The 20,441-nt window shown below is 39.7% G+C and overlaps 1 protein-coding gene across 4 annotated transcripts in view; it reads right to left on the bottom strand.

Annotated features, from left to right (window-relative positions):
- Nucleotides 1-20,441, bottom strand: part of LOC124151116 (glutaminyl-peptide cyclotransferase-like) — a 50,506-nt gene that overhangs the window by 18,912 nt on the left and 11,153 nt on the right. For all 4 annotated transcript variants that reach the window (XM_046523437.2, XM_046523439.2, XM_046523438.2 and 1 more), the window contains exons 2-7: nt 14,454-14,606; nt 13,525-13,800; nt 7,285-7,443; nt 6,019-6,118; nt 2,849-2,983; nt 697-868 (exon numbers count right to left, since the gene is read on the bottom strand). In XM_046523437.2, coding sequence (XP_046379393.2) covers nt 697-868; nt 2,849-2,983; nt 6,019-6,118; nt 7,285-7,443; nt 13,525-13,800; nt 14,454-14,606 — 995 coding nt within the window. The remainder of the gene's footprint in view (nt 1-696; nt 869-2,848; nt 2,984-6,018; nt 6,119-7,284; nt 7,444-13,524; nt 13,801-14,453; nt 14,607-20,441) is intronic.

Below are 20,441 nucleotides of genomic sequence, written 5' to 3'. Positions count from 1 at the left end.
TTGCCATGGGCTCTTATTAGAGCAGGGCGCTTATTACGTTGAATACGGTACACTGAAAATGCATGCTGAACTCTCGGTCAGAAGGGTTAGTTTGATTGGTTGTTGATTTCAAACTCACAAGACATATTCTTTTCTAAGTTGGTGATCTGAGAGATGATTTGGAGATGTCATGTCCAGAATGAACCTTGATTGGCATTCAAATGGAGAAATAATACACTGGAAAATCAGGGATGATGACGCTATTGGCTAACTTTTAAATGCCGTAGATATGTTTTTGTGGTTTGTTTGTTTGTTGTTTAACCCTGCACTCAGCAATATTCCAGCTCTATGACGGCGGTCTAAAAATAATCAAGTCTGGACAAGACGATCCAGTGATTGACATCATGACCATCGATCCACGCAATTGGGATACGATGCCATGCATCAACCAAGTCAGCGAGCCTGACCACCCGATCCCGTTGGTCACCTCTTACGATTAGCATAGTCGACTTGTTTTTTTTTATGGTAATCATGTTTACAAAAAACAAAAGGTAAAGATCTTTATGAGCACCACAAAGTGAGCATGTGAGAGAAATAAGGACTTTACACCACAACATTGCTCTCAAAGTAAATCACAATTTCCAACATGCAAATTGACACAAAAACCAAAATGTCTGACACGACTGCCACAACACATGCGTGCCGCTTGTTTCTCACTTTTTACATCCCGTGGCTTGAAGTCCACTGTACTGCAGATAGCTGGCCACGAAGTTGCGGAATATGCGACTAAAATCGTCGATTAGCGTGAAGTCCATTGATGCAAGATTGTCAGTCGTCTTGTGCCAGACAGTGGGGAACGGATACGAGATTAGATGAAGAACTGAGACACCTGCAAAAGAGATTATTAATTGTCATACAAATATTCCATCTGAATTATTTCTGTGAAAATTATATTTGTCACATGTCAACGGTGGGGGGTGAGCTGTGGTCCATGGTGAACAAAGCCAATTCACCTGTAAAATCATGTACCTTCTACCTGTGGTTGGTTGGTTAATTGTTTAACGCCACACTCAGCGTCTTTGACGGCGATCTGTAAATAATCAAATCTGGACCAGACAATCCAGTGATCGATATCATGAGCATTGATCCACCCAATTGGGATCGATGACATGCATCAACCAAGTCAGCGAGCCTGACCACCCGATCCTGTTAGTCGCCTCTTACGACAAGCATAGTCGCCTTTTACGGCAAGCATGGGTTGCTGAAGACCTATTCTACCCCGGGTCTTTCCACCTGTGACACATGTACCTATTAATACAGTCAACTCACATCAATGCATATATAACAGGTGATCCTGTGTCCAGCACACAGGTAAACATCAGGTGAAATCAAGCAATGTTGGTCGGGGATGATGATGATGATGATGATGTTGATGATGTTGATGTTGTTGTTTGTTGCTTAACGCCGCACTCAGCAATATTCCAGCTACATGACAGCGGTCAGAAAATAATTGAGTCTGGACCAGAAAATCCAGTGATTGATATCATGAGCATCGATCCACCCAATTGGGATACAATGACATGCATCAACCAAGTCAGCGAGCCTGACAACCCGATCCTGTTAGTCGCCTCTTACGACAAGCAAAGCGCCTTTTACGGTAAGCATGGTTTGCTGAAGACCTATTCTATCCCGGATCTTCAGGGAGGTCGAGGAAGGTAGTTGGATGGGTGAAGAACGACATTTTCAGAGAAATCAAGGATGGTTGCCAGTGGGCCATATAAAACTTACCGCTTTTAATAAAGCATCACCACATTACAGCTCAAGTTATCAAGCAGTATAAGAGATGGAACTATGTGAATAGTAATTCACAGTAAAAGCAAGAGGCAAAGAACTTCAACATAATACTCCCCATTTCCAAACACTGAAATGTTTGGCTTGAAGACTTTACAAACTTTTAATTAGCAGGACGAAATAATTTTTTACTTGTACATTTTCTAGGTCAAAATGTACGACTGCTATATACGACCGTCCATATTCAATTCAAAGCTAGTGGCCTGGACATAAACTATTTTGCAACAATCTCATGGAATTTGAATCAGTCATGGAAGAAAAACGTTACAAACTACTTTTCTTCCGGCAATGGTCTTTTTAGGATGACCTTGATGTGACCTTGATGTGACCTTGACGTGTCATGTTGACATGACTGAACAACGTGTCAAACATATTTCCCAGGAGACACATCCAAGTTGCCACTTGTTTGACTTTCATATTGTGAGGAAACAATATCCATCCCATTGACATAGCAGAGATCAACCTATGATTCCAAACTAAGTGCCCTTGGCAAGCAAATAGGGAAACAATTCACATTTTTTTAAAGAGAGAATTTTCATAAGTTTGTATGTTCTTCAATTCAGAGGTCTTTTGACATTGTATATTAACAAGGTCCAATGACAATAGTGTAAACCTAAACAATAAAGCCTCTACTAATTCATTGTCCTGTTATCATTGAAATACAAGTCATTAACATTACCATAACTATACAGTATGCATGGAATAAGTATAAACATCAAACTGAAACTTCATTATTTTGGGAATTTTACAGACATTTGTTGCAAGCCTGGGCTCAAATACTGGCCTCTAAGCAGCACTCATCACTGCATAGGTCTGCGTAAATATTAAATGCCACTTGTACACAGTCTGAAAAAATATTCCTTTCTTCAAATGTCATGAAAACAAAGTTATGACAAAGGCCAAATGTGAGACAATCTCTGACATTCTTCAAATCTGCCATACAAAATGTCAACCTAATTGTTTATCAATGCTTAGTGATATGATTTGATTTGACTTTATGAGAATGACGGCAGCTGACCTCTTGTCTGGAAAGGCACATGGTCGTCTTGCACGCCGGCAGTGAAGGCGGGCATGCTGGGGAACAGCTTGTGTTGGTATCCCCCTGATATCTGCTCCTGTCTCCGAAGCAGTTTCTGCTTCTCAAGAGCTTTCTCTGAAACAACAATGGCCACATTCGTCAAACCATTTGAAAACGATGGATATTTCAGATGTGGTACTTTGATCTTGCGCAATATCTTAATCATGTTAATGGTAAGATGAAGTGCTTCACGCCATGTTGCAGATCATTGCACGTATTAGGGCTGGGACGGGTAACTCGGGTACTCGGGCCGGATTGGTCCTGAGTAGGACCCGGGTACCCACAGGTCTACTCTGACAAAAACTCACTATAGCTCAGTGGTTACACTACAAGTTGCTAATGTTCGAATTTCTTTCTGACAATGCACACATTCCTTTTGACTTGTATATGTTTGAGTAAAGATAAAGCTTCAGTCAACTTCAGTGAATGCATGATCTGATTGTTTGACACATGTATCTAAATAGCTTTAGCCAGGGCTGCAGTAAAACAATTACCAATCAGACATTTTGTTCCCTACTCTTGAGACATGCAGTGGGTACCTGGTAGGGCTGGGAAAGTCCCGGGTACCCGCCCCCTTTTAACGGACCCTACCCAGGTACCCACTGTAGGTCTCAGGAGATGTCTCAAAACGTCCAATTGGAAACATTTTTAGCATAGCCCTAGCAAAACGTATTTAGATACACGTATTAAACAATCTGGTCATTCATACACTGAAGTTGAATTAAGTTACCGTATCCAACGTAATAAGCGCCCGGGGTGCTCTCAAAATTAGAAATAGGGGGCTCTTATTAGAATATAATTATGGTGAGACAAAAACAGAGTTGAAAAATTGTAAAATTCGCAGTTTATGCTGACAGCTTAAATGATACAAAAGAAAAGTATGTGCGTATCATACATGACAGATATATTTTCCCAAATTTAATTGCCCATAATTAAGGGTGCATATAACAGACATGTGCGTATTATACACGAATAAATAAGTCTTGTGTACATTGATCAATCGGAAGGGGTGCTAATTGGGATTGTTCACCAGCCAATATATTAGCAAATGTCACCATGGGCACTTATTAGAGCGGGGCGCTTATTACGTCGAATATGGTATATCTTTATTTAACCATATGAAAAATCAGAAGGAATGGGTGCAGAGTCAGAAAGAAATGCGAACATTAGTGACTTGTTATGTAACCCCTAATTTTTTTTAATAAACAATATATCACGTGACTAACCAGGGTCCGGGTAGTCCTGTGGGTACCCGGGTCCTACTCAGTACCCACCAGACCCGGGTACCCGAGTTACCCGTCCCAGCGCTAAAAGGCACACAATTAGCAGGTCACATAGTCTGGAGACATAATGCTGCAGGTCAATGTGGATTGACTCTGAGCTGACCAGCAGTGGCCAAAATAACTGCCTGCCCACCTGCCCATGGCTGGTAACTTTTCTGTTGGGCTGCATGAAATTTTCTTTCACCTGCCCAAGTCTCTCAGGTAATTTTAAGACCACCTACGTATTCACTTCTATGGTAACTCCTCATAGATAGTCAATTAATTGTTTGCAATATTTCAACTAAATTATTTGTCTCTTCTTTTTCTCATTGTTCAATATTTATAATGTCTGAGTGCGGGCAGGCAACTTTGCGGATGGGCAGGCAACATATATGGGTCACCTGTCCGACTGTCTTATTGAGTTTTAAAATTATTTCAAACACTGCTGACCAGTCCTTGAATTATCTCATGCAGAGTGTCAGGCAGGGTAACAACAAGTACCATCTTTAAATTAAACATCCTTTGGTATGAGGAGGCCTGCTGCCGAATCCCCGACAGAATGCTCTCTGCGTAGACGACGCTCTATACACTACACTACGGAGGTGGTCCATGTTAATAGATACAAAATTTCAACACATCTCTTTGTGAAACGGGCCCTGGTCTAGCCCATAATCTTCCATGGGAGACAATATTAGAAGTTGCATCTACAACGTTATTATTTCGTCAATCGGAGTGAGTAAGTGAGTTGGGTTTAACGCCGCTTTTAACAGTATTCCAGTTATATCACAGCGTGTCAGCTTAATGTGGGAGGAAAGCCCGAAGTGATGCAGGTCTCAGATGTTTACCACTTCGGTGAAACCCACGAGCACGGGTATGGTGCTGACAAACCTAGAAACATAATCGGGGCGAACCGGGACTCAAATCCACAATCATAGGTTTCTGGCGTGCCCAAGGGACGCAACTCTGCACAGCGAATCGCGGCACCTTAGACACAAGTGGGCCACCCGTGCCCCGAGAAGTCAAAGAACACCTGATTCTTTGACATTACTTTAGTTAATATGTCATGGTGTTCCTTAACTTCTTTTGAGTAGTATATATTCACATGTCAGCTTTTAGTAAGTTTAACATGAGAATAGTGAGATCAGTCAAGCAGTCACAAACTGCAAAATAATCCTCTCATTGAGTCTAGTTGAAAAGACATTTTCATAATCAATTTGATAAACTGATCAATAAAGAAATTACAAAACATCTCTCCACGATCAGGTGAGGTGAGGTGAGGTGAAATGGGGTTTAACGTCGCGTCCAAGATTATTGCACTTATATAGCGACGTGCATGCACGTGTGTGTGTGGCTGCTTGTACTAGTCCGGACCGATGCCGATTTATAGTGCTATCACACTGAGATACCATGCCTCAGTTTAACATGAATACCCCACTCAGACACAGTAGACTGACTCCGAGCCGACCAGTCCTTGTTTTATCCTTTTGGTATGACGCGGCCGGGGATCGAACCCCGGACCTTCCGCTCTCCGGGCGGATGCTCTACCGCTAGACCACGGAGGCGTCCCACGATCAGGCTTTATATAAATGATAAGGTAATGCTTGCATAAACATCTGAAATCACTCAGCAGTCAGGATTCAAGATCAACCATGTTTTTAAGGTAAAAGCTAATAGCATGTGTGACCGACAACCCACGTATTTAGATGAACATATTTGACTAGGATGCCAGTTGGATCGTGAACTGTTTCTTCAATGTCTTGACAACCTACACATTCTTTTGAAACAGATTTAAAGATAAAGGTTTGACTTTCATTAGAGACTGTCAATATAAAGACGAGGTATACGTACCTATTTTATTAAGCTGTGTATACAGATCGGAAGTTTCAGGAACAATATTTGCAAACTTGGTATCTGTGGTTCCAATCAGGTCTAACAGGACGAAGTCTGTCTGAAATGCCCAGAAAGATCAGGTTATTATCTCATTTTATAGCTAAAATGGAAAGAATTTTCATTAAAACGCCTGCTTGTTATCAAAAATGAGCGGGCCACTGTAACTTGATAATGCCCTCATATTACTTGACGACGGGCCATTATCACGCCTGTTGTTAGGTGACGTCATAGGAAAGGGATAGGTGATGTCACGTTCAATAGTGACGTCGTCTGGTTTGTTCTATTACGTGACATTCGTGTTGATTGCAGTAAATGTTTGAAAACCGATATTGTTGTTTCTTTTTATTTGATAACAAATTCCATCCATTTTAGCTATAATAACGGTAATGCTATTTTTCAGGGCATTATCATTTGCAGAAGCCCTCGGTCTTTTCAACTGCCTTCCTTCGTCGGGCAGTTAATGGAAGACCTCGGGCTTCTGCAAATGATAATGCCCTGAAAAATACTGGTACCCTCATTACAATCAGATTTTTTCCTCCATTAGACTAACCCTCTGCATGTAGTTTTGACATAACGTGAGCAAACTTTCCCCACCGAATCTAAATTAAGGAAGTGTGGGTTCCTGAGCCAATCAGATGTCAGTTTTCATAAATGATTCAGTTTTATTTCTTTACTGCCTCGAATAAAAATATTGATCTTAATAAAGAAAACCCATACAGAACAGAAATACTGCCTTGATAGTAAACCCACTTGTGTGTTGATGCCATGGCACTCAGAAATGACAGAGTGTCTTAAATAGCCACAACATAAACATAACAGTCAGAAGAGCCTTTATTGTTTTCCATTTGGAACTACCCATTCATTTTCTTTAAATATTCTGTAAATAATCGAGTCTGGACCAGACAATCCAGTGATTGATATCATAAGCATCAATCCGTGCAATTGGGATACAATGACAAGCATCAACCAAGTCAGCGAGCCTGACCATCGGAACCCGTTAGTCGCCTCTTGCGACAAGCCTAGTCGCCTTTTACGGCAAGCATGGGTTGCTGAAGACCTATTTTATCCCGGATCTTCATGGGTCGATTGCTAAGAAAGCTTTGTGGAACATGGTTACCATTTATCCTGTAATAATAATGGTATGATTACTTATCAACAGAGACCATTGTAGACATTGCTTGATAAATCAAATTCATCAGACCAATGTACGGATATTCTACTTACGATGGTATCAATATATTTGCGCGAGGGTGTGACAGGGTCTGACTTGTTCGCCCACACTTCAGCGAGGTGGCGGGATCCGTAGATGGAGTCTGTGTCCGTCCAGCTCACAAACGCTTCCTCGCCATCAAAAAATATCAACTGGACGGTTAAATTTTTAGCCTGCAATGAGAAAAAGGGAATGTAGAACTTGACTTCATGTACAATGTGATGTTCACTGAATTGGAATTATCACATGTTATCATGGTCATCAAGCGCAATTGTCTAGCTGTTACCTATCTTAGGTAATTGTCTATCATCACGATACCTATCTTAGGTAATTGTCTATCATCACGGAACCTATCTTAGGTAATTGTCTATCATTATGACACCTATCTTAGGTAATTGCCTATCATCATGACACCTATCTTAGGTAATTGCCTATCATCATGACACCTATCTTAGATAATTGTCTTTCATCACGACACCTATCTTAGGTAATTGTCTATCATCACGATACTTATCGTAGGTAATTGTCTATCATCACGATACCTATCGTAGGTAACTGACTCTCATCACTTCTCATCACGATACTTATCTTAGGTAATTGTCTATCATCATGATACCTATCTTAGGTAATTGTCTATCATCACGGTACCTATCTTAGGTAATTGTCTATCATCACGATACCTATCGTAGGTAACTGACTCTCATCACTTCTCATCACGATACTTATCTTAGGTAATTGTCTATCATCATGATACCTATCTTAGGTAATTGTCTATCATCACGGTACCTATCTTAGGTAATTGTCTATCATCATGACACCTATCTTAGGTAATTGCCTATCATCATGACACCTATCTTAGGTAATTGCCTATCATCATGACACCTATCTTAGGTAATTGTCTATCATCACGACACCTATCTTAGGTAATTGTCTATCATCACGATACTTATCGTAGGTAATTGTCTATCATCACGATACCTATCGTAGGTAACTGACTCTCATCACTTCTCATCACGATACTTATCATAGGTAATTGTCTATCATCATAATACCTATCTTAGGTAATTGTCTATCATCATAATACTTATCGTAGGTAATTGTCTATCATTATGACACCTATCTTAGGTAATTGCCTATCATCATGACACCTATCTTAGGTAATTGTCTATCATCACGACACCTATCTTAGGTAATTGTCTATCATCACGATACTTATCGTAGGTAATTGTCTATCATCACGATACCTATCGTAGGTAACTGACTCTCATCACTTCTCATCACGATACTTATCATAGGTAATTGTCTATCATCATAATACCTATCTTAGGTAATTGTCTATCATCACGGTACCTATCTTAGGTAATTGTCTATCATCACGATACTTATCGTAGGTAATTGTCTATCATCACGATACCTATCGTAGGTAACTGACTCTCATCACTTCTCATCACGATACTTATCATAGGTAATTGTCTATCATCATAATACCTATCTTAGGTAATTGTCTATCATCATAATACTTATCGTAGGTAATTGTCTATCATCATGACACCTATCTTAGGTAATTGTCTATCATCACCATACTTATTGTAGGTAATTGTCTATCATCACGATACTTATCGTAGGTAATTGTCTATCATCACGAGACCAATCGTAGGTAACTGTCTCTCATCACTTCTCATCACGATACTTATCGTAGGTAATTGTCTATCATCATAATACCTATCTTAGGTAATTGTCTATCATCATAATACCTATCGTAGGTAATTGTCTATCATCACGATACCTATCATACTATCACAGTTAATTGTCTACCCAGGCCTGACACCTACTTAAGCTAGCTTTCACATTATCATGAAACAAAATGTTCAATCTGACAGTAGGATACAGTAGGATACTGTCAGAGAAGACCATATTATCCAGTCATACAAGTAAAACACAAACGCACTGATTGCAACAAACACTTGTTAGCAGGGCCACATGGAATATACATTTAATACCAAAAGCCCACACATTAAGTATCGCGATATCGCTGATATGCATTGTATTTTGACTAAGCATCGCATGTATCGATACTTGAACATGTTGAATGAGGAGTTTCAAAGAATTGCCTGCAGTCATCCATTACTCCAGTGAACAATAGGTCTACACTCAACGCTCATCGTGTGCATGGTGGACAATGCCCGAGTCTGTCAACTCTCTGAAGGCTGACATTGTCAACATGGCCAGTTGATGATGGGCCATGTTTGTTTCCAGCTGATTACCGCCATTCGATGAACCAGGGGATCCTACATGTCCTGTCAGCTCGGAGGTCTTTGTGACAGGCTGTCAGCACAGCTACTGTTTTCATACAACTAATGTTTAACATGTAAGCGTGACAAGGGTCTTAAGTGATTTCTTAGAAAACCTAACATGAAGATTATCATTTTCTCATGCCAAAACAGTTAGCCGATCATTATGACATGTATGTATTTATTTCTGTTTGTTTGTTGTTTAATGCCGCATTACCAATAATCCAATGAAGGCGGTTTGTACATAATCAAGTCTGGACCAGACAATCCAGTGACTGACGTCATGATCATCGATCTATGCAATTTGGATACGATGACATGATTCAACCAAGTCAGTGAGCCTGACCACCTGATCACGTTAGTCACCTCTTATGTCAAGTATGGGTTGCTGAAGACCAATTCTTACCCAGATCTTCATGGGTCAGTGCCATGTAGTCTTCATATGTGTTAAAAGAAGTATTCATAATATGGTATGGAAATAGAATTAATGCAGTGACTCCTATAATCAGGAGTATAAGCATACCGGTATGTATGACGATAGTAACAGGGTCATGGGAGCATGGTGAGTTTAAAACACACCATCTGTAGCTAATCAGCAGCAAAACTAAATTTAAGAAAGTTCTCTACATCTTGTCCATATTGAAAAATTGAGAGATGGAGGAGATGGAGGAGAAGATGGAGAGAAGGAGAAGAGGAGGAGGAGATGGAGAGAAGGAGAAGACGCAGGAGGAGAAGTAGAAGGAAGAAGATGAGAAGAGAAGGGGAAGATGGAGGAGAAAGATGGAAAAAAGAAGATGGAGAGGAGAAGATTAAGGAGGAGAAAAGAAGATGAGAAGAGAAGGAGAAGATGGAGAAGAAGAGTGGGGAAGATGGAGAAGAAGAGAGGGGTAAGATGGAGAAGAAGAGAGGGGGAAGATGGAGGAGAAAGATGGAAGAAAAGGGGAGAAGATGTAGGAAGAGAAGATGGAGAAGAAGAGAAGGAGAAGATGGAGAAGAAGAGAAGGAGAAGATGGAGAAGAAGAGAAGATGGAAAAGGAGAATGAGGAAGAGAAGAAAGAAAAGGAGAGAAGGAGAAGGAGTAATCCAGTAGACATTGCATTGGACATAATCCGGACATTTCTGATAACAGGCCAAATTTGTGTTTAAACTCACCAGAGGGTGTTATTGGTCACCATAAAAAACCCAGAGAAAATCAAGGTTGGGGAAATATGTTTTATTTGGATGGTTCTGGGGGTGGGGTCTGTTGTTTTTTCTACACAGACCATGGACAAATATTGTTTGTGGTCTTCATTCTAGTCTGTGTTGTCATTTCTTAGGAATCCTACTTTGATCACATACAAAATATTTTTATTTATTTATCGCATAGTCAATGTCGGCCATCTTGAATTCAAGTGAATTAAAGTGATGATAATGATCTTGAGATATTTTCTTCATGTGTTTATCCTATACTACAGATGCCTCGGATATGAAGCACACAGTCCCTGCAGGTGTTAACATGGCACAGAAGCTGGTAGATTCAGCAAAGCTGATCTTGTGCATGTTGTAGTCACATGCTTGTTAAACCAGCTACTGCGTAAAACATGGTTAACAGTAAGGATGTCCGTCCAATGACATCATAACAAGAGCATATTCCTATTGATTAGGTACAGCTAATGTAAATATAGTGTGTTTTTTTTAAAATAACATTTTTCCCAAGAAAAGATAATTTTGTTTCAAGAATAATCCCCAAAATATATTGCTTACTGGACGTTCCGAAACAAAATAATATTAAATTATTTGGCTCCCTGTTTTTCAAAGAAAGAAATTACCCCTTCCCACCACCATCAACCACACTATATACCATTTTAGCAATTTCAAACATTTAGCATGTTCACTAAATACCATCCAGTAGGGCTGGGACGAGTCCAAATTTACTACCCGGGTACCCACCCCCCTATTACCCGACCCTACCCGGGTACCCACTGTAGGTCTCAGGAGATGTCTCAAAATGTCTGATTGGGAACATTTTTAGCATAGCCCTGGCAAAACATATTTAGATACATGTTTGGAACAATCTGGTCATTCATACACTGAAGCTGAATTAAGTTTTATCTTTATTCAACCATATGAAAAATCAGAAAGAATGGGTGCAGAGTCAGAAAGAAATGCGAACATTAGTGACTTGTAGTGTAACTAAAGAGTTCTATATAATAGTTTTCACTAAACAATATATCACATGACTAACCACGGGTCCGGAGGTTGCTGTGGGTACCCGGGTCCTTTTCAGTACCCACCGAACCCGGGTACCCAGGTTACCCGTCCCATCCCTACCATCCAGATTATGGGATCTATAAAACATAACATTCAACAGATGTCTTGTCCATGCATTGATCAAGGTAATGCTACAGACAGACTCACATCTCACTGATAGTGCACCCACACTCACACACCCGCTCCCTCTTCAAATTACAAAACACACAATTACAATCATTCCCAGAAATATCAAATATGATCAAGGTATTTTTAGAAACTTGATGTTTTAATTCAAAACATCCCAGGGAAATATTTATTAAAACATTCCTTCCACTTTTTCACACCTAATCAACAGGAAGAAACAAACAGATGAGAAAAGGACCGACAAACAGCTTGAACAGATCGAGTCTGACATTACTCGTAACGTTTAAGGGAGTAGGGCCCTTCTACTATGCTGGATCTGTGTTGTGGCCTGTAGGGATTGCTACTTACACCAGCTGACATTGAATCATCAAACATGAACCCACACCACCCAGTGATCAAACTGTCTTCCCCTAAGATTTGCTCATCAACACAGGAGAAGGTGAAGAGTCGTTTCTCTTCCTTCTACGTAAACATGGTAACTTGGACCAACCTTTTTTACAATCTTTTTTAAAGGGAAATGTTGATATATATATAAATCATGATAAATATACCATTGAACAGATGTGTTTTCTTTACTTGTCCTGGTCAATTAGCCAAGATGAAAAAAATATATACTCAACAAAAAAAGTTGGGGATCATGAATATTTTAGGGGTAATTTTTGGTAGTGAATGCCGAGCACACAATTTCATAAAAAAATATCCCCACAATTATTCATGATCAGTGTATAATAAATTCTGATTTGAGATCAAGCCTAAAATCCTAAAACAAGGCTCATAAAATATTCACAAAGCTACTAAAGTGAAAAAAAAAAATGTTTTGCTGGATTTAATAATCCACACAAAGCATAACGTAGATTTAAATACAAAATAACAAAACAACTGGAAAAGTACTAGTCTGGATTTGCTAGTTTTATCTCAGCGCTCAATACAAAATGTCCTTTACAGGAGGTAATTTGTAGGCACTTTCAACATTCAAAAAAAAAACTAAGTCCAAATTGACATGGCAGAAACAGGCTATAGGCATTATGCAAATTAGCCTGGAAAAAAGTTATCAAAACAGCAATAAAAATAACAGCTATGTTTATGTACATAATAATAATGACAAGTAACATGTAAAAAGACATAAAAGCCTTTGATACACTGTATTTGTGCCAAGGCCCAATTAGTACTAATTGAGTTGTTTGAATATTTATATATTTTGTATATCAACTGCATTTATTTAAAATCTGAGATCGAAAAAAGTTTTTTTTCATTTCCGTGAGTACTTGAGTACTACAGAGAAAGGTTGTCATAAGGTGCACATTTCCAACTTTAAAAATTATTTTGTTTGTTACTTCAGCTTTGAAGGGTAAGCCGGTCTGGACAACAAGCAAAATCCTGATCTGTCCTTAACCATGTTAACATCTGAGTGAGTGAGTGAGTGAGTTGGGTTTAACACCGCTTTTAACATCAATTCAGTTATATCACGGCGTGTCAGCTTAATGTGGGAGGAAAGCCCCATGCTAACATTTGAAGCATTTCCTTATAACAGTTGTGATCCAGGATTAGCTGGAATTAAAGAGTATAATGAAAATCTTGTTTACTCACTGAGGCTTTGGTTGGCTCCTTTTCAAGTAAACAGGAAAATTGTTTTGCCAAGTCCAATAAAATAGCACAAGGAACAGCCGAGTCTGTAGCACCAATAAATTCTGTCGTCTCAAAATACTTGGAGTCGAAATGGCAGGCAAGAACAAGTCTCTCTGGTGCATGAGGATTATATGTAGCAAAGATATTAGTAAACTCTTTGTCCCCCAAAGGTGTAGTATCTGTAAACCGGTCTTCCTCTATTGTCCATCCTAATGGGTTCAAGCGATTCTTTATATGCTGAAAGGTAAGACACATTATATTATAAGTGAGTGAGTGAGTTGGGTTTAACGCCGCTTTTAACAGTATTCCAGTTATATCACGGCGTGTCAGCTTAATGTGGGAGGAAAGCCCGAAGTGATGCAGGTCTCAGACGTTTACCACTTCGGTGAAACCCACGAGCACGGGTATGGTGCTGACAAACCTAGAAACATAATTGGGGCGAACCGGGATTCGAACCCACAATCATAGGTTTCAGGCGTGCCCAAGGGACGCAACTCTTCACAGCGAATCGTGGCGCTTTAGACGACTGGGCCATATATCATTAGTGGAAGTTGGAAATATTATCGTGATAATAATTATCAGACTCATGGGAAAAATAGGATACATTTAATTTGGTATATTTTGGATAAATAATATAAACAAATTGGAAGTGATTTCTTGGCATTTGATTATTGAACCAAGCAATTTGTTTTGTGTTTGAATAGCATAAAATAATTAGGCCTTGTCCTCCGAACACCGGATTCAACAGATAAAAAAAAAAAGACTCTCACTAAACAATCATATTCCATGATAGTTATACAATGAACTTAGATATTTGACCATCAACTTGGTGAACACTGATCTATGTAATAAGTTGTACATCAGACAGCATGTTGGAAGGTTGCACCAACCTGTTGCACTTTCTTGTTGGCGGTTGTTCCTGCAACCCGCTCTATCATGAACGGCATCAACTCCTGCTCTTTGAAACTGTTCATGTCTGACAACATCTCCGCCAGGACTGTCCGTGCTGACTCCTTCTGCCATTTTAGTGACCGTCTCTTCCGCTGGAAACACAAGAACCACTGCTAAACACCATCATATCACATACTGTCATTTCATTATTAATATCATACTACTAAAATAAGACCTGTGAAGATCCTGGGTAGAAAAGGTCTTCAGCAACATGTGAGCAATCCGTGCTTGCCGTAAAAGGCGACCATGCTTGTCGTAAGAGGCGACTAACGAGATCGGGTAGTCAGGCTCGCTGACTTGGTTTGATGCATGTTATCGTATCCCCATTGCGTGGATCGATGCTCATGACATCAATCCCTTGTCTGTCTGGTTCAGACTTGATTATTTACAGACCGCTGTCATAAAGCTGGAATATTTTGCTGAGTGCAGCGTTAAACAACAAACAAACAAACAAACAAACAAACAAACAAACAAACAACCACTAAAATAAAGTCATGGCATGACAGATTAACTATAGTAAAAATGTGTGTTGTTCTTAACTTTGTTTAAGTAGTATATATGTGGAAAACATGTCCCGCTTCAATGAGGGTATAGCAATATAATAATTATGTATAGCACTTTAAGTATGAAGCATTAGGACATCACACTAATTCGTAACATTATGACCACTCATAATTACCGTATTCGACGTAATAAGCGCCCAGAGTGCTCTCAAAATTAGAAATAGGGGGCTCTTATTAGAATATTATTTTTGTTAAAAAAAAACAGAATTGAAAGATAAATTTCGTGGTTTATGCTGACAGCCTGAAATGTTTATATACGACAGATATATTTTTCCACAATTTAATTGCCCATAATTAAGGTTACATATAACACACGAGTGCGTATTATACCCAAATAAATAAGTCTTGTGTACATTGATCAATCGGAAGGGGTGCTAATCAGGATTGTTCACTGGCCAATATATTAGCAAATATGGCCGTGGGCGCTTATTACAGCGGGGCGCTTATTACGTCGAATACGGTATGTCTATTGATTTTCTCCCCTGTGTTCACTTATATTTTACTGAAATGTTTTCTAAACATGCTGTTATTCTCAAGATTTGATAATGACAACAAACATTCATTCTGCTCTTTGCAGACAGTGCAAGTCGGCGAATGAAAGCTGCTTTCTGCAAGTCAGCAATATCTCAGCCACCTTATGGCAGCTGGTAAATAATTGAATAATTGAGCCTGGAAGAGACAAAAAGAGTTGGGTCTGTTTCAATGGAATGCAATGTACGTTTATGAGTTCCGACATAAGCATGAAAGTCTACATGGTCTAGCAGACTGTGTCTTACCCCTAATGTTAAAAGTTAAAGATGTAGGGGTTCAAACATGTTCTTATTTTATATACAGCATCACCGAGCACCTATTGCAGAGGTAGAAACAAACATTTTAAGTCCACTAGTCCTATTAGGCGCACCATACATTAAAGGGCAAGTTCACACGGAAATGAACCTAATTTTCTTGTACTTTTTCCACAATAAAAGTGTTAACCTAGAAGTGTCATAGACAAAAATATAAAAATATCACAATTAATTAACATATGTTTTGCATTAAAACGATTTATATTTTTCACATTTACCAAGTGTTCTATTTCCATAACAAAAATACCATGGCTTATGCCCCTTGCAATATGACGTCATTGGTGCCAATTGATAAACATTATGACGTCATCATGCTTTGTTAGAGCCGCTTCACGTGGTGTAGGTACAGGTGTGTGATTCTAGCGTCTCAGATGCCAGCCAGCATAGTGTTATGCTGAGTCACCACTGCGCCGGAGTGTGTCGTAGGCCACGTTGTTTTACCGAAAACTTGTACTTGATATCTTTTGCGTTCAGAATAGACAGGGACCCAGTTGAATTGGCACCAATTACGTCATAATCTAAGGGGGATAACTCAGGCCTGTTTAGCTCGAAAAACGAAGGCCTCATAACGGCATATCATTTTCACACTATTGTGAGCTACCTACTTTCACTGTGAAAAAAATGAGTGTATATTTTCAAACACAGATACTAACTAATTATAAAATTGCGTTTTGTTTAGAAAAAGAAAGAAAGTAATTTTTGCGTGTACACTTCCCCTTTAAGTAGTAGTATTATTAAGTACTACACCTACGGACCTTATTTTAGAACACTGCTAATATATCAGAACATGGTCAATTATGCCTGGATAGACACTGTTGGTCAAATACAAATACCACAGGTTATGGCGGATTAGTGGTTTCTGTAAAACAGTTAGATTTTGGTACAAAACTAGTCACTCTGGATTTTCACTAGTCTCGGACTAACGGTCTAGTGGCTCCATCCCTGCTATATGACATATATTTCACTGCAAGTTCATCTTCCTGAGGCAAGGGTGTTAACTGACAATGAAAGGCCAGTTTCCACCCTTGCCGAACTTGGCTAGATTTTCTGGGCTCAATTGTAGCGCCACCTGTGGCTATTTCAAGTTATGTCCCTTCTACATGTACTATGACCCTTCTACTGACCAATCAGATTCAACCTCTCATATCACTTGCATTTGCTTCAAACAAAATGGCAACGCCCAGTCAAGACGATCTGATCGATAATCGAAATGTATATTGTAATAAAACGGGTCTCGAGGTACATCAAATCACGTGAGCACCTTGATAAATAACATGAAATGATTTGGAAAATATCTGTTGACGCAGAGTTGGCAGTACACATGCTTTACAAATCCTGCAAGCAACCGAATTCTGTATGGCAGTTTACAAACCAGATGTTGACTTTGTTACGAGATATTGACTATGCATAGACTAGTTCGGGAAGGGTGGAAACTGGACTTTTATAGTCAGTAAAGTCCCCATCTTCCCTAGGCAAGAGAGTTAACTGACTATGAAAGTCCAGTTTCCACCCTTGCCGAACTAGGCTGGTATTATGGAGTTACATTTTGGCTGGACTAACGAGTCTATGCATAGTTCAATCAAAATCACGCACCGAAATCGAAATCCGGTTCGTAAAGTGTCATGCAGATTTCGGTCGACTGCAGGATTTGCAAAGCATGTCCACCGCTAACTCGTTGTCAACAGATATTTTCTATATCTTTTCATGTTTTTAATCAAGGTGCTCACGTGATTTGATGCATTTCGCGATGTAAGACCTGTTTTATCACAATATAGATATTGATTATCGATCAGATCGTCCTGACTGGGCGCCACCGTTTTGTTTGAAGCAAATGCAAGTGATATGAGAGGTTGAATCTGATTGGTCAATAGGAGAGGCATAGAAAGGACATAACTCGTAATAGCCACTGGTGGCGCTACGATCGAGCCAATGAATTCCAACCTAGTTCGGCAAGGGTGGAAACTGGACTTTTAAAGTCAGTTAACTCTTTTGCCTCGGGAAGATGTTAAGTCTCTTGCCTTGGGAAGATGCTGCAAGTTCGACTTTATATATACTACCCAACTTTTGATTCCGGGAGTGTCGAGGTGGAGTCTGAATGTGATTGCTTGGATATGTTGTTATACGACTAGTACCCGACATTGCTATGGAACAGAAGCATGGTTCATTTCATGTCAATGAAACATAAATACACAGTTCAATAAATAGTTGTCTTCACATTACGTAAGACAAGGGAGTATCTCAGCATCTCTATCAGATGTTGAGAAGTATATTAAACAACCATGGATACAGCTTTTTGGAAAAGAAGGAGAGTTTTTTGTGATCACAAGTTAATTAACAATTGTTAGACGAATGAGAAAACTGTGTCTGGTAGTCATGGTAGTAGTGTTATTGTTTGTTGAATGAGATGGTCGCCGCTTTTAACAGTATTCCCGTTATAACGCGGCGTGTCAGCTTAATGTGGGAGGAAAGCCCCAAGTGATGCAGGTGTCAGACGTTTACTGATTCTGTGAAACCCACGAGCACAGGTATGGTGCTGACAAACCTAGAAACATAGTTGGGGCGAACCAGGATTCAAACCCACAATCAAAGGATTCTGGAGTGCCCAAGGGAGGCAACTCTGCACAGCGAATCGTGGTGCCTCAGACAAATGGGCCACCCGTGCCCCCTATACACTTTAGGGCTGGGACAGGTAACTCGGGTCGGGTGGGTACTGAGTAGGACCCGGGTACCCACAGGGCAACCCGGACCCGTGGTTAGTCACATGCTATATTGTTTGAAGACAAAAAGTATCTAGAATTCTATGGTCACACTTCAAATCACTGTTTGCATTTCTTTCTGACTTAATAGACCAATTCCTTCTGACTTTAATATTTTTGTACAAAAATAAAACCTCAATCAACTTCAGTGTATGTATGACCAGATCGTTTTATACGTGTATAAAATAGATTTTGCAAGGGCTACGGTCAAACTTATCCCAATCAGACATTTTGTACCCAACTTTAGAGACTTACAGTGGGTACCTGGGTAAGGTCGGGTAATAGCAGGGTGGGTACCCGGGTAGTAAATTTGGACTCGTCCAAACCCTACTACCATGTACTACACTTAGTATAAATGATCACCCAAAAAGAAGTCAAACTGTAAAAAATTTATGCATGTTAAGTACATACTACCTAAAAGAAGTTAAAGCACATCAGAACCTTCATAGTATGATAATTTATATGTAACTAACTAAAGTAATCATGGTAGTATGAAAAAAATTGGTGTGTTTTTTTTCACATCTTTTGAGCAGTGTGTTTCAGCAGGGGTTGGGTGTGTGTGCACCCCTGCTGGAACCACACAAGTTGAAATACCTGTCAATACCCAAGTGTTATTATACACACCCCTCCTGGAATACCTGTCAATACCCGTCAATACACAAGCGTTATTATTCACACCCCTCCTGGAACCACACAAGTTGAAATACCTGTCAATACCCGTCAATACCCAAGTGTTATTATTCACACCCGTCCTGGAACCACACAAGTTGAAATACCTGTCAATACCAGTCAATACCCAAGTGTTATTATTCACCTCGGTCCTGGAACCACACAAGTTGAAATACCTGTCAATACCCATCAATACCCAAGTGTTATTATTCACACCCGTCCTGGAACCACACGTTTAAATACCTGAAAATACCCATCAATACCCAAGTGTTATTATTCACACCCGTCCTGGAACCACACATGTTGAAATACCTGACAATACCCATCAATACCAAAGTGTTATTATTCACACCCGTCCTGGAACCACGCATGTTGAAATACCTGACAATACCCATCAATACCAAAGTGTTATTATTCACACCCGTCCTGGAACCACGCATGTTGAAATACCCGTCAATACCCAAGTGTTATTATTCAGACTACTTGAACTGTTAAGCAATAATCCACCAGAGACTGGACAGAAGTCAAGTGGCCCTTACATGAGCACGATCAGCATACAGTAGTGTGAACAATACTCCTCATACATGTTACATAATGTTTGCAATAAATCACTAAGCTGGCTGACTATATCCACACCCTGAGGCTGGACGAACACTGGACATCCACCACTAGACTTGCACAAGTCCCTAAGGCAATAATTATTAGTTTTCATCATCATTGAGAGATTATAATGCATAATAAGAAAAAGTTTTCCCCAAAAACGTGCAAAAAGGCTTGTGGTCTGTACAGACCGCTTATCTAGACTCGTCTATTACGGTTAGAATTACTACAAATCCATGGACTTATCTTTCAGGATCGCCTTGGAGCAAGGCTATCCGTCAAAGTGTCGTAATGATGAAGCACCAGCAGCTTTCTGACCTTGTGTGATGGTACAGCAATCTTTTATTCAAGATGGAGTGGGCCATTGGCCTACCGTATTCGACATAATAAGTGCCCAGGGCGCACTCGAAATTAGAAATAGGGGGCTCTTATTAGGATAGTATTTTGGTAAAGAGAAAACAGAGTTGAAAGATAAATTCCGTGGTTTATGCTGA

Source organism: Haliotis rufescens, unplaced genomic scaffold (genome assembly GCF_023055435.1).
Source record: "Haliotis rufescens isolate VD_foot unplaced genomic scaffold, xgHalRufe1.0.p SCAF_3, whole genome shotgun sequence".
In the NCBI taxonomy this organism is placed as follows: domain Eukaryota; kingdom Metazoa; phylum Mollusca; class Gastropoda; order Lepetellida; family Haliotidae; genus Haliotis; species Haliotis rufescens.
This window is presented reverse-complemented; position numbering and strand designations above follow the sequence as displayed.